At 53.0% G+C, this 14,180-nt stretch overlaps 6 protein-coding genes across 6 annotated transcripts; 3 read left to right on the top strand and 3 right to left on the bottom strand.

Moving 5' to 3' along the window:
* Positions 1-1,500: 1,500 nt before the first annotated feature.
* Positions 1,501-4,654, top strand: BBK36DRAFT_1170748 (Dbl homology domain-containing protein; the record flags this gene model as incomplete). Its single annotated transcript, XM_024895487.1, has 8 exons — positions 1,501-2,226; positions 2,284-2,613; positions 2,683-2,883; positions 2,942-3,160; positions 3,220-3,274; positions 3,305-3,454; positions 3,519-3,740; positions 3,798-4,654. 8 exons carry the CDS (start codon positions 1,501-1,503, stop codon positions 4,652-4,654), a joined length of 2,760 nt encoding a protein of 919 aa, XP_024747495.1.
* Positions 4,655-5,663: 1,009 nt separating this feature from the next.
* Positions 5,664-6,280, top strand: BBK36DRAFT_1124936 (DUF1960-domain-containing protein; the record flags this gene model as incomplete). Its single annotated transcript, XM_024891212.1, has 3 exons — positions 5,664-5,827; positions 6,026-6,149; positions 6,224-6,280. 3 exons carry the CDS (start codon positions 5,664-5,666, stop codon positions 6,278-6,280), a joined length of 345 nt encoding a protein of 114 aa, XP_024747494.1.
* A 696-nt stretch (positions 6,281-6,976) lies between these two features.
* On the bottom strand, positions 6,977-7,546 carry BBK36DRAFT_1124353 (hypothetical protein; the record flags this gene model as incomplete). Its single annotated transcript, XM_024891159.1, has 3 exons — positions 6,977-7,039; positions 7,101-7,417; positions 7,489-7,546. The coding sequence occupies 3 exons, from the start codon at positions 7,544-7,546 to the stop codon at positions 6,977-6,979; spliced, it is 438 nt and encodes a 145-aa protein (XP_024747493.1).
* A 1,317-nt stretch (positions 7,547-8,863) lies between these two features.
* BBK36DRAFT_1143001 (hypothetical protein) lies at positions 8,864-9,802 on the top strand (the record flags this gene model as incomplete). Its single annotated transcript, XM_024893563.1, has 4 exons — positions 8,864-8,925; positions 8,964-9,157; positions 9,447-9,532; positions 9,695-9,802. 4 exons carry the CDS (start codon positions 8,864-8,866, stop codon positions 9,800-9,802), a joined length of 450 nt encoding a protein of 149 aa, XP_024747492.1.
* Positions 9,803-11,216: 1,414 nt separating this feature from the next.
* BBK36DRAFT_1170745 (hypothetical protein) lies at positions 11,217-12,166 on the bottom strand (the record flags this gene model as incomplete). The annotated part of the gene is made up of 3 exons (XM_024895486.1): positions 11,217-11,706; positions 11,786-11,937; positions 12,122-12,166. 3 exons carry the CDS (start codon positions 12,164-12,166, stop codon positions 11,217-11,219), a joined length of 687 nt encoding a protein of 228 aa, XP_024747491.1.
* Positions 12,167-12,703: 537 nt separating this feature from the next.
* On the bottom strand, positions 12,704-13,427 carry BBK36DRAFT_1178490 (hypothetical protein; the record flags this gene model as incomplete). The annotated part of the gene is made up of 2 exons (XM_024896133.1): positions 12,704-13,291; positions 13,389-13,427. The coding sequence occupies 2 exons, from the start codon at positions 13,425-13,427 to the stop codon at positions 12,704-12,706; spliced, it is 627 nt and encodes a 208-aa protein (XP_024747490.1).
* Between the last annotated feature and the right edge of the window lie 753 nt (positions 13,428-14,180).

Raw genomic sequence — 14,180 nt, 5'->3', positions numbered from 1 at the left:
TCGGGCTTGTCCCTGAGCGGTTAGCTTCAGGGCCCTCTTGCAGCGCCCTGTTAGGCGACCCGGCCCCGGCAGGACTCGCTATAATAATTGCCCAGGTGCGGTTGCAGCCCCGGACGGTGCATCGCACAGTGGGTGCGGCCGGCGACGGGCCATCGGCGTGCTGAGACACGACGCAGCCACAGTGCGATCTCGCGTCTTGTGCTTGGAGGCATGGATTTAGATTGAAGGATGGAGGGGATGAAGTCGGTTATCTCGTCTACCTACCTTACTTACAGCAAGACAAAGGCCCCTGTCACAATTCACATGTCGTTGGAACAAGTCTATTCGTACCTAATTTTCATGGATAACGTGGAGGATGCTATTTTTGCTTCACACTCATCTTTGCTTTGGATGTCTTTAATTTCCAAACACCAATAGTGTCGCCAGTCTGCCTTGCAGGGCAGTAAACGGCGGTCCTTGGCAGGCATTCTTCTCAACTGTAATAGTGACTGACCTTGAACCATGGATGATAATGGTCAAGCAGGATGGGACTCGGGAGTCGAGACTCAAATTACTACTCAGGTACGCGTGGGCACTCCCGAAATACCGTCGGGAACCAGTCAGTCTCCAAGGTACCTCTTCTCTCCTTCTGCCAGCTGAAGCCGATCAAACTCCACACTTCGGCTCGGCGTCTGTCTACATAAGGTACCTAAGGTATCAAGGCTCCGTGAAGTGGCAAACAGCAGAACTTCCATCGTAGAAAACACAGTTCAAGTAGTATCACTTCCTCATCAGTCGTCGATGACCTACTATATAAACAGTTCATACGCAGAGGCTTTCATTAGCCGTTGATGTGCTCTTTAGCAGGTTTATGGCATCCATTACCTTGGTGGTCTAAACCGACCTCATGTACCGAACTGCCATCGCTTATCTATCGTACTATCCCACATGCACTCTCGGGACTTACACCAGTGTGCTTACTCCTTCCTAGACATTCTCCCCATCTACGGGCATATAAACGAGTTATAGTAAGGTACCTTATCAATATATGTCATGGTACTAAAGGGTTTGGCTCTATTGTCCCTGCAACCAACAGGATGCACCTTCTCTTATGTAAGATACCTGAAGTAATGGTCTTTGGAAAGAGCCAATGCCCTGCCAACCAACAGTTGATCGCTCCTGACGCTTCCATCTCTACACCTGCTGCGGAACAATAAGGTAGGTACCTTATTCTCTCCAGCGGCTCAACTCGCCTCCATCTCGATTCTTCTCGCTACACTGTCCATGTTCTTTCTGTCCGTATTATTCTATCCCAGTTTTTTGCACCCCGTCATGTCCGGCTCTTAGTCCTCGACATTACTTCCATCTTTGGCGAATTGGAGCCTATTTTGCATCTTCTTTTTGGGCTTTTCGTTTCATCCGCTTCACCCTCCAGCTCTACTCGATATGGCTCCCCACGATCCATCTTCCCATCCCGGTGACGCTGACTCGAGCTCTCGGCGCTCCAGCTGGGCGGCTCTCATGCAGGAGTATGAAGATGCCGTCGAGTATCGAAGCAACGAGGCCATATCTGACACCGACGGTGACGCTGAAGTTATTACCGGAATGGCCCAACTTGATATCGAAGCAACCGATGCCCCTCCTGCCCCTGTCAGAATGCCCGATGTCGAGCTTCAACCCATTGTTGAGACTGCCTCTGTGACTGCCGCCATCCAGGTGCCTCAGATCACCATTGGTGACGGCAACGCTCCCGTGATAGATGCGGAAGTTCGAGAGAAGCTCAAATCGGAAGGTCCATTTCATAAATGGATGCGGACGATACATCGTCGAGCACGGCATCGGCCCACGCTGTCAGACGAAGGTATCACTTCTCTGCGGTCGCCATTCGAGTCTGAGGTCCACAGCCGGACACCTCCTTGGAAAAGAACCCATCATCGACACTCATCCTCGGGGTCTTCTTTTGCCTTTGTTACGGCGGTTCGAAGTGCTAGTGCCAGTCTCGCCAGTGTCAGTGCTGTGGCCCGATCACGAAGGACCACAGTGGGCTCTCAAGGCTTTTCAACAACGGAGCGTAGCAGCAGAGGATCCATTTCGGGTCCTCGTGCTTCGGAAGACAGCGGCTATTTGGACAACCACTCCCTAGCCGACTTGGCTGCCATTGAGAGATCGCTGCAACGGAGAAAGGTACTGGAGGAGCTGATCAGTACAGAAGAAGGGTACATTGGCGACGTACGCTTTCTCATGAATGTAAGTCGAGACGATCCCGATCCCGTGACATATTCTTCGTCTTAATAGCTTGTTAAGGTATATGTCACGATTTTGGCTGCATTGCCTTCCATCTGCGTTGGATTGCGATCATCCATCAACCAGAACTTGACAGAGATTGTCAAGTTACACGAGGAGCTCCTTGGTGAACTACATCGGATAGTTCCACACTCGGAATACACGCAAGCTGACTTGGCACCCTCGATGTCATCTCTGCCAAATCCTAATTGTCTTCATACTCACAGACGATGGTCCAGTCTCGGCGCCATACCGGAGCAAAATGTGAAAGCGAGGTGGCTTTTGAAAGCCCCAGGCATGCTGGCAGATCCGCAGGTCGCTGCCGAAGTCTCCAAACTCTTTGCAAAGAAGGTATTAGCCTGCCATATTGTTCAAGATGCCTCTGGATGAAGAGTCTGACAAGCCTTGACCTGTATCCAGATCAGTTGCTTCTTTATATACGAAGAATACGGAGCTACATACGAGATGATGATCAAAGATATTGCTTCAGCCCAGCAAGCCATGCCTGACTGGGAGACTTATCAAAAAGGACTCGAAGCTCTAGCACTGGCCCTGGGCTCTGCCAAGGATAGCGAAGAAGGAATAAAGAAGGCTCTCACGATCAATGACCTTCTTGTCAAGGTACCATTCTACGGACGGACTACGTCTGTTCTCGGGCATGAGCTAACGCGCATGACAGCCTATCCAGAGAATCTGCAAATATCCCCTCCTGTTTTGCGAGCTCCTCAAGTGCACCCCGATATCAGATTGCCCAAATTCGCACATGGAAATCGACAATACTCTGACAAGACTCCGCGAAGCAACCACAGAAATCAACCGGGCATCAGATGACGACCAGATCAGGGTCACTCTTGAAAGGACATGGATTCTGCAAGATCGACTCGTGTTTCCAGACAGGGTACTCTTTGGCAGACATTCATAGGACTCTCTACCCATTGAGGCTAACGTTCGACCTAGAAACTCGACGCCATTTCCAAAAGACAAATACGGTCCTTCGGCCACATTCGCCTCTGTGGAACACTTCACGTATGCTAGCAGACAGACGATGGAGTTGACGGGCAGTATTTCATTTGTCTCCTGTATCGAGACGTTCTTTGCCTTGCCTCTGCAGGCAAAGTCGACCCGATATACACCATCATGGCGTGCATCAACGTGGACGGGATCAGGATCGAAGACGTAGACAATGGACGAGGTAAGACGAGCGGGCGTCAAGAGGAGGCACATTCTCATGAGGGAAGAATACTAACAGGCAGCAGGGCTGCAATGTCACACCGCCCCTTTTTCTTGGAAACTAGTGTTTGAATGTGATCATCAACTATACGAACTCATCATGACGGCCTGCACTCCAAAGGAAGAGGCGGAATGGAGAGCACGATTGACCCGTCCAGTGAGCGAAGGCCAAGAGGAGAAGTCGCCGGATATGTTCAGTACTCTCCATATGGATATCAAGAGCCTGGGGACTGTTTTTGGAAAGCAAGGTGAGCACTCTCTGTAACGACATGCATGTTATTTCCACAGCCTGACCCATACTCAAGGCACGCTCGCGCGGCGGATATCGATTCAACGGGCCACTACTGTTGGAGGCGCCAAATCTCCTCTGTGCCAAGTCATCTTGAAGAATACCAACGGGTTGCGGGACCACGGCGGTAATGCGTCTGCGGCTTCGACCATCAAGCGTTCTCAGTCTCTGCTAACAACCACGACCCGAATCCCCGTGCTTGCACCGCCCAGGGGCGAGAGAGCCCGGCTAGAAGCGCTCCTTTCAGACGTATGGACGAGAGACATACTCCCGTTTCCTGGAATGTCGATGAAATTTCGAAGCGAAAATCTGGTTCGTAGCTCGGCATCTACCGTTATGAGAAAACTCAGTGTGGCGAGCTTTGCCAGTTCATTTACAAAGAGGTCCGCATCCGCTCAGAGAGCTCAATCCATCGAAAACATTGCCTTGGAAAGGATCAAGCGCCGGGGTATCGGAACCCCAATGGACTCCCTGATGATGGACGGTGTATGCATAGACGACGAAGCAGGCAGGAAGGCGAAGAGACAGCGTACAGCTGGGGGGCATGCAGCTATACAAGCGCCCGTTCATAGCCTGAGGGATGTTCCAAGAAGCCTCCGTCGACGAGGAGCGCGGATAGATGCATCCCCAAGGCAAGATCCCGTCAGCGACTTGTACACGTTTCCTTCCCGCGCAGCATCTGCCAACATACTGCTGCCATCAAAGCCCACGAGCCCCCGGGCCATGGCATCTCTGCCCGAGAATCTGGACAGAACGAGAAAGGCGTCAGCGGAAAAGTTCCGAAGCTTTGGCCGCTGGACCAGGATGGGTGTGGGGAGGAACGAGGGTACTGGCAGCTTCAGGAAGCTGCTTTCTATGGGCAAAGAGTTGTAACGGCGATGATACTGTTATGCGTGGAGACGCCGAGCAAGTTGGATGCATCCCTTGGAAAATGGGAAACCGCGGGACCACGAGTGGATAAGGCAATCATACCGTCTTGAACCGAGTATACGATAGGGATATGTTTGGGGTTGTGTAGGATTAGATGAAGCATTCTATAGACATTGTGGAGGAGGAGGTGGATTAATCATGCATTTTACCATGGGAGTAATGGCCAACTACAGACGCATGCAGTCAGTGCTGTTGGAATGATGGTGTTACCAGGTAATCGCACTTGCATGACAGCTCGTGATAGCTCGTCAGCCGGGAGCCACATTGGCAGCGCAGCTGGGCGAGACGATCCAGGCAGTCACGTTATGTAGATACAGGACCTGGAAGAAGGCAGAAGAAGCGATTGACGGGCCTGCGGTGAATAAGCTGAACAGCTCATGAGGCTCGTCGGTTTCAATTGTTCCTGGATCGCCGGCTAGGACGATCCACAGCGAACATGAAGCATGGAACTGGGTGAAACCTTACGTATTGGCCGTCTCGCCAAGTACCGGATACAGCCGTGATGAGGTCATCATGTACCCGTTGCGCTGCTTTTCGTGGAGGCCCGCAGTGAATCCGGTGCGGTCGAAATGGGGAAGCGCGACCCGGTACATGCTCAAGGTGCGCGCAGAGGTACACATTCCGCACGCCACGATGACGTAGTTGGCCATGACAGCTCCCCTCTTCATAGAGAGAAGGAAAGAGCAGCTTCTTCTGCCTTCTTTTAAGAACTGCTGCTCTTCCCAACTCCGGCTTCTTCTTTTCCTCCAATCTCATTATATCTTACTCAACATCTTCCATCTACCACTCAGCGAACACATTCATCCTACCACGCCAACTCAATCCTCAAGCTCTTCTTCTCTCACAAATTACCACACACAATCGTTCTGAAGCTCAGCGTCACGCGACCCCACGTCAAACAGCTAAACAAGCAAACACCCCTCCGTCTCACAAACACTCTACCACAGCCAAAATGACTCGAGGAGAAACCATCCAGTCCAAGGTCCACTACAAGGGAAAGCAGGACGACTTCCTCGTCTTTGTGGACGATGTAAACACGTACAAGAAGTGGCTGAACGACAAGAGCATCCCCCTGGCTCACTTCATCTCGGCCTTCCAGGTCTTTGTGACGCACCGGTATGTATAGCTTGAGATTTCCATCTGTCTAGATGCATTGGTTCGTCCCGGGCTGCTCGGCCATCTCGCTGCCGTTCCTATTTTTAGGAATAGCGACGATGGATGCGTTGGGTTGGGGGACATGCATTGAGCGCTTAGACAACTGCATGTCTGGCCAAGAAAATGAACGTCGGCGGCTAACAAGCAATTCCTTCACAGACAAGGTGCTCAGGGAACCTATGACTCGGCATCAAAGATGGCCCTCGCGGCCGAGTTTGATACCGACAACTCCGATGATGTGATTCAGAAGATCCTGGAGAAGGGCACGTTGCAGACCTCAGAGGTTCGTCTATTCATCCACCAAGTCCCCCCTTGACTGTCCGGATAGAGGAGAAATACTCACAGCGTTGTGAACAGATGCCTGAACGGCAAGGCCCCACCAACGATTCCATGAACTCGATGAGGACAAAATAGGCGTTTACTAGGGTTTCGAGGTATCGTGTTGAGCGACCATGCAGGCCCAGGCTCAGGGCCAGGGCTCAGAGTCGGGCGAAGGGTTATGCTGCCTGCATGGAGGCTCTCCTTACGTACGGTGGATATTTCATGACAAGGGAATAATAAAGCGGTTAAATTCTCAATGACACCCTCTGCCTCTTGTGTGCCTGTTAGGATCCATGATTCGTAGCGAGATTGTAGTCGACACGCCTTGTGGTTTGAGTGCATGATACCAATGACTTGTTCGTGATACTAAACAAAGCCATTTTTCCAACGTGCTTCGGTGGGATTGCCTCGTGAGCATGGAGATTTCTCACAAATGGCATACAACGAAGGAGAATTGGCGACATTCGAGTTTCATGAGGCTTTCTTGGAGCAAGTTCGATTTGGCCGACTTGAGCTGCTAACCGCCTGCTTTCGATCTGAGTCTCGCTCAAACTGGAATTAATCCCTTTTGCCTATTGGTCCATGTTCCCCCTTTCCATCCATGCCCTCGTGGGTATTGTTCTGGCCTTTCGTAAGTAATGTACATGCAGGATTTGATCCCGGATCCGTGGCTTGTCCCTTTGTTCTTGCTCTTCTCATGAATTGTGTTTTTTTTTCTGCTCGCTTCTTCTGTGGCTTACGAAGGGGGAGATTTCCCCTCTGCTTTCTTTGCTTCCCCTTTCCCCTGACTCAGACCTTGCCGCCGGAGTTTGGCGTTCGGGGAGGTAGAGTCCAGGGTTTTGCGCAGATAATCTAGCAAAAAAGTGTTAGCTTTCAGGTTAGGTGCAAGAGACGGGGATACAAGGGAACATACCTCGCCTTCACTGTAGGCCCAGAAATAGGCGCCCATGCCGATGAGGTAGTAGATGCCCGGGTTGGTGGACTGGTACATGAGCAGGCAGGCGAGCGCGGTGAGGGGCAGCATGGCGAGGCGGAACTCGATGGAGCGGTGGATGCTGGTGCCGGCGAGCAGGGGCAGGGGCCACTCGAGGGCGAGCATGAGGAGGCCGAAGACGAGGTTGATGGTCTGGAGGATGGGCGCGGGCTTGACGGCGGCGTCGAGGGAGTGCGTGAGGAAGTCCCAGAAGATCTTGGGCCAGATGTAGCCCTCGATGGCGGCGCCGACTTGGTCTGTTTTGGGGGGGGGAGAACCCATGTTAGTTTTCTGTTCGGACGTAGTTGTGGATGAAGTAAGGACTTACAGGTTGCGGCTGTGAGCATGATGAGACGAGCCCAGTGGTTCTTGATAAGCTTGCCCATTGCTGCGGTTTTGGTGGAGTAGAAGAGATATAGATGTCGAAATATGGCTTCTTTGGCTTGTCCTTTCGTATAAGGCGTAATGAAACGAAATCTTCCCAGGTGTCGTCCGTCTTATTCCTTCTTTCGAAAAATCGTACCCTTGAACCCGTCGAAGAAACCACAAACAGAGACAAGTCGGATCAACCGAATATCCTCAAGAAAATTGTAAGGAAATAAGAGAGAATGAAACAAAGTGATTAAAAAACAGCGTTGAAGAAACAGGTAACCGGACCTGAGTATCGAAGAAGAGAAGAAAAAAGAAAAAGAGACACCGAGCAGGCTAGCAGCTGGTGAACCTGTAGAAGAGAAAAACGAAAGTTGACGAAAACAAGAACAAAGGTTCAGAGATCCGAAGGAGGGCCTTGATCTATATTGGACACCCAAAACCGGCCGGGGCCCTCTGGGGCAATGCCGGCTGGTCTTGCGTCTAGGCGCCGGAGGATAAAACCGGTTTGAGGGAGGAAAAGGGCCTCTTCGTTTTGTGTGTCAGGCGCCGGGAGCTAATAGTAGCCAAAATCGTGCCTCTGCCTCAGCTTTCGGACGATCTTCGTGTTCTGGCTGGGGTGATTACAGCGGGCACGGGCATCCGGGCAGAAACATGGAACGACGATGGCCTTCTGAATCGTCCCAGGCTTCTTTCGTGGGCGAGAGGCGGGGACAGAAAAGCTGGAACAAGGGCCGGATAGATCGATATCCGTTTCGAGCAGGGGGCCGGTTGGACCTGAGGCAGAAGCTTGGATGTACTTTGGAGATGGTCCGGTCTTGTCCACAGAGAGGAGGGGGGCTTGGGATGTTGAGCAAGAGTGAGTTTCACGTTGCTGGACCGGGGCGTAGTCACTCCGTGAAGTTCTCGTTTTGCAGTGGCGGTACCGAGTAGCAGGTGAGGCGGTTTGAGGTGGGAGAGGCAGTATAGCAGTAGCGTGGCAGTGGTGTCGTTTGAAAGAGGTCGTTGGTCTCGTACGGGGGAGTCGGAACAGGGGACAAGCTGGGGGGAAAACAGAAACAAAAGAATAGGTCGCTGAGAGGGGGTATCACGAAGGAGGTTGTTCTGAAGCAGTGGGAGCAAGAGAATTGTGGAAGTGGGAGGGGGGAGGTTTTTGAGAGGTTACATGTAAGTACAAATACTGAGGTGAGGGTTGAGCGGGCGGGTACGTGAAGCATGGCCCATGGCTGCGCCTGCGAGAAAAGTACCTGCTAATAGCTCTTCCTCCTCACAAGCATGGCCACTGGCTGCTGCTTTTTCTCTCCCCGTGCCGCCCAGCGAAAAGAAAAAAAAACATGTCGGACGGGCCCAATTGGTCACACAGCAAAAAACGGCGCCGTTTGTCTCTGGGCTCAATGTGTGTCTGCGGTGGTGTTTCTCTCTGTGGAATCACAGCGGCGATTGGTGCGTCGTCGGCGGTTACAGAGGCGGCGAGGGCCAATCAGGGCGCGTGCCGCTGCTCCTGCGCGTCGGGGGAACATGGGGGGGCGGCTCCATCGGGTTGCAGGGCGTCAGGGAGCCCCTGCCCGCTGTGGACGGCCCTGTAATGAGCTGCTACCGAGGGGGGTACCGGGGAGTCGGAGGAGATGGTACTCGTGAACTACAATCAATACCTGCGGTATATGCTGCAAAAGATCAAGTACAGCTTGGGTAACCTTGGCTATCCCATGCTTGTTCTCTCAAACTCACTCAAACTCACCTGAAGTCCGATGGCTGCCATCATGCGATACTACCACCACTTCACACCCAGTCTTCGAAGCTCTTGGAAGCACCCTCCGCTGCAAGCGACAAGTCTCGGCATCAGGGAACCTTGGGAGGGCCTGTTTTGGAAAGGCCTCTAGGCTGTCTCTTTTTTTTTTTTTTACTTTTCTTCTGCAGCTCCGGAACACTCGAGATCCGGCATCCTGTTGCTCCGCATGGCCTTGCAGCCATTCTATACGGGTACGGCAAGCACTTACACGCAGGTACAGGTAAATTTTGACAATGCATTCAATCTTTCATATCCCAACTCAATTCTTCTGTCTCATTGGACAACATACAACAAAAATTGAGATGAAATGAACTAAAGAAAGACCTTTCTTCTTCTTCTTTCCCTTGCACCTCTGACGGATGCGCGACCCTCGCAGTCTCACCTGGCTATTGTGAGGCACGCCACAGAATTTGTGAAGCACGCCGCGTTTGGCCTGTTTCCCCCAGGGCCACCCACCCTTCCCTGCACGAACTCGCCCATGTAAAACATACGGGATTGTCCAGACAAACGATGCCCCCGTCTCTAATCACTATTAATCGATAGATTTTGCCCTATGTCCCCTGATCGCCTTCCATCAAACAAACGCAAAGATAGTGATGGGAGGAAAAGAGACGATGACGAAATATGCAATCAATCAGTCGAGCAAATCGCTGGACGAGGCCAAGATAGGGTCAACCACTAAACCGAGCTAGTAAGGTACCCGACATGTAGCTTCAAGGTGGGCAGGGGTCGCAAAAATAGAAGTGCGGGTCAACGAATCGATGCCAGTCATTTTCTTCTGCTTCTGCAACTGGACATGATGACCTTTTTTTTCCCTTCCGGCGTCATTCATTGGTTTCCGGGCTCCTCTTCGAGATCTTGCTGTTGGTTGACTCTGGTTCCTGCTTCTTCCCGTCTGTCTGTCATGCTGGGCCCTGATGTAGTATCATCGTTCCCTGCTTGCCACGATGGCGGGACCAGCCGATGCGACATTGTGTTTGTTCGCTTGTTGGTTGAATCTTGCATCTGGCTTTTGTTTCGCATGAAATACCTTATACATAAAGGAGCTTCTTCCTCGTTGAATCTCGAAACTGTTTTTTTTTTTTTTCTGTCATTTGCTTCTTGACGTCTTCGGATCCAATGAGACCATCCATCATCCCCCCTCTCGCTGATACCGACTGCATTCATCACTCGTCACCTCGGCTCATCACATCGAATCACTCGGCATTAGCATCTCTCGAGTCCAGCTGGGATCCCCTCACCGGACGAAATATTACACCGCCTAAACGGCATTCTGCATTGACAAGAGCGAACTACTACAGTATTACTAGATGGCACAGACAGAAGCACGCCAAAGATTGATCACTGACAGATGATTGATAATGCTGGCCACTGACGATCAGAGTTGCCCTCTTCAGCCTCACGGCGGCTCTACGCCCACGCTGATTGGCTCCCCTCTTGGGCCGCCCAGCTGACGTCCAGCCAACCACGGCCGCCATCACCAATGTATTGCCAGAATTGCCCCAATTGCAGGCTTCAAGATGCTTGTGCTGCATTGACCGCCTCGCCGAACCAGTTTTTTTTTTTTCTTTTCCATCCGATCTCTCGAGTCTCTTCACGTGGACCGGGAGAGCATGGACCACGGCCATGGCTATGGGCTCGGTGACCGTTGATATAGCGCGGTGACGAAATACTGGTCCGGGGACTAGTTGTATGTAACCATGTAAATGACCAGACATCAGACGATATGACTCGATACCCGGTTCTTGGGGACTCTCTTTGCTTCTTGGTGGGAGCTGAGCAGTGCGCAAGCGCCCACTGTTCCGAGGTAGCAATGATGGTACTGATTGGGCACCTTTGACAAGTGGAAGAAAGGAAGCAACCTGAAGTAAGAATGAAAGAGTAAAGGCCCAAAGCATTCACCGCAGCATCGAACCTCTACCAACAGCCTGAGCCTGTGCCGCGTTTGTCGCCGAGCGCCGCCTCTCGACCCCAGAGGCCCAGCCGGCGACTGTCCTGTGCTGGTGCCCGTGGGTGAAGAAGGCAATCACCCTGCCGCCCTGCGCTTCGCCAAGCAGATCGCGAATCCTCCTCTGCCCATCAGCACACAGGACCAGCTGTGCTAAGCTTCCCAGTCCTGCGGCGAGATCCGTCACGACGTCGATGTGTTCGGGCGGGAGCGGCGCCGCCTGCCCGTGCACGCAGTGGGATGCGAGATCGCGCAGCTCCTCCTCCTCCTCCTCTGCGCATGCGGCTCCGTCGGCTCGGTTTATATTGTTGCTGCTGGTGCGGGAGAGGTTGTTCGCTGCGTTGGCGAATTGGCGGCGTAGGGTGTCTAGGCGAGAGGCTAGTTCGGATGCCGATGAGATGGGGACGATGGGCATGGAGGACATGCCGTGGGCCATGATGCTGGGCTTTGATATCAGGAACAAGCCACCTTTTCGCAGAACGCCTTGCAGATACGAGTCTTGTGATATATATATCTCACCTCATCTGTAGGTCAACCAGCGAGTCCACGCAGCCACTCTTTTCCATGAGGAGGATAACAGCAACGTTGTTGCCGCCGTCGAGCATGGAAAGCCTTTCGATCCTGGCTTTCGCCGTCGCCGCCTTGGCTTCTTCGGACGAGAGCAGCAGCACCTTGAAGGAGCCGCCGCCGGGGCGAGTCTTGTCAGGCGGCGCGATCGTGAAGGAGACGTCATAGCCGTCGAGCCTTGTCTCTGTTCAAAAGCTTGGGGCATCTTTGCTTCGTGAAGATGGTTCTGTATAAAGGTTTGCCCTTGCCTTTCCAGCCTGCAGAAGTGGTTCGTGATAGAGCTGGGACAACTGCCGCCCAGTCTTTTCGCTGCCTTAGAGATGAGCAAAACATGGCGGCAACACGTTTTCCAGCGCAACTTCTTGGCTCTCGAGTTGATAACGTATCTTTTATACAAAGATTGGACTACCGGCCTCTGGGATGGATCACCAGCGATGCCAGAAACCCGCGTGGAACAGTATGTACCTCAAGGTCCTCATGAGGGTGGTCTATCTGTAGCCAAAACAATCAGGAGTTACTTTGCTCCTTCTCAAGCACATCTTCAACTCCTCTTCCCACTGATCACTCCTTTATAGCCCATCATCTTAGTTCCAAACGTTCTATATGCTGTGTGAAAAAAAAATCAAAGAATCTCATCCTCTTTACGGTACTGAGCGGAGTGTTAAGAGACCCATGGATGCTGCCTATCCTGAGCTCTGAGCTTTCATCGAATCTCGCTCTTCCTCTGGAGACTCCAATATGCTATTCATGATCCCCTTGATTTCGTGGGCCCCCCACGTTGTGATGTATTGGTCCGCGCTGCCGGCGTCGAGTACTACCCAGCAGCCAAGGTCATAATGACTTTCTGGGCAGATTGTTACGAAAAGTCGCCTACGCATTGGCTTGCAATGACGGTAGCAGCGGCTGCTTCGTCTTCGGGTCCTTCAACGTCCTGAGTGCCTCCTCGAGCGATTCGAAGCGTTGTCGCTGCCTCTCCTCGGCCTCGGCCAGTTCCTCCTCCTTCTTCTGGAGCTCCTCGAACCTCCTGTTGAGCTCGTCTATCCGCTCCTTGTTGGCGTCGGGCTTCTGCGACGACTTGTAGTACTCGTAAATGATCAACGCGCCCGCCACGCCGAGGATGAACGTGTCGCCGGCGACGTCCGCAAACAGGTCCACCGCCTTGTTCTCGGGCAGCGGCCGGAACTTGCGCTTCCACACGCTCTGCAGCGTGAACCTCGGGTAGCTGGGCTGTTGTTGGGACTCGCCGCCCTTCTTCTTCCCTTTTAGCTCCTCCCGCTTGACCTGCTCCTCCGTCTTGACCGTCGGCGCCTCTGCCTGCTCTTTCGCTCGCCGCTCGGCTTCGGGGTCTCGGAGGAGGGCGACGGACAGCTTCATGTTGAGCTGGTGGATGGCCTGGCCGTATTTGGCGGCGAGGGCCCGGAACCGCGGGTGGTCATGGGCCTGGGCCTTGATGCGGTTCTAGAGGGGAGGGCCACGAGAAGCATCAGCATCGGGTTATCTGGACAGTTGGGGGATTCAATTGACGTACCGCGCCATATTTGGAGACATGCCGCACAAAGAGAGAGGCGAGCTTGAACAGGGGGAGGGGCACCATGGTGATGTTCGCGGGGAGGGGGATGGTTTGTCTGCGGGGTTCGTTGGTTCCCTGTCCAATTCGATGTTTCTCGGCGATTTGTTGGTTGAACCTTGCCCAGTTACTTCATTGTTGGCTTTGGTCGTGTTACTCGTGATGTTCGGGAGCTGGGCATGTGAGAGGCTCTCGTGGAGGCCTTAACGGGAATCGGAGCTACAGGTACTTCTAGCTTGAGCTGGACGGCCATCGTCGTGGATTGGCGGTTTGTCTGGGCCGAAGCCCGAGCCCGCGATTATTCCGGAGCCCACCGACGCTGATGACTGCTGAGCCCAACTTCAAGCTTGGAGTGCCTTATTAGCATACTATGGCCAGCATTACGAAGGCACTTGTGTATTACCTGGATTGCTGCCAGCTCATACAAACTGTGATGGATATTTCCTGCTGCCCAAGGCCTATCAATGACAAGTGTGAGACACTCCAGAGCTGGACATGCTGCTACATAAGCAAGAATCCAATGTCTTGTGCTGCCCTTTTCGTGGCGTGTCAATGCCTGGGCTACTATTACCAGTCGTGGCAGCACAGCTTGAGAGCTTCAGTGGCACAGCTACAGTGGCAGCCCGCCACCAACGTCCACTAAAGCCCTCCCTCGCAGCGCCTCCAGGCGGCAGCCATCTGGCCGCTGTGGGGACCTCCATGGCGCTCAGCCCAATGGGCGCAACCGATTCGGCCAGCCAGGGCGGTGTGACCCGCCCGCAGGCCATGCTGTTGCCAGCA

The sequence above is a fragment of the Trichoderma citrinoviride genome (genome assembly GCF_003025115.1).
Source record: "Trichoderma citrinoviride strain TUCIM 6016 unplaced genomic scaffold BBK36scaffold_11, whole genome shotgun sequence".
Lineage (NCBI taxonomy): Eukaryota > Fungi > Ascomycota > Sordariomycetes > Hypocreales > Hypocreaceae > Trichoderma > Trichoderma citrinoviride.
This window is presented reverse-complemented; position numbering and strand designations above follow the sequence as displayed.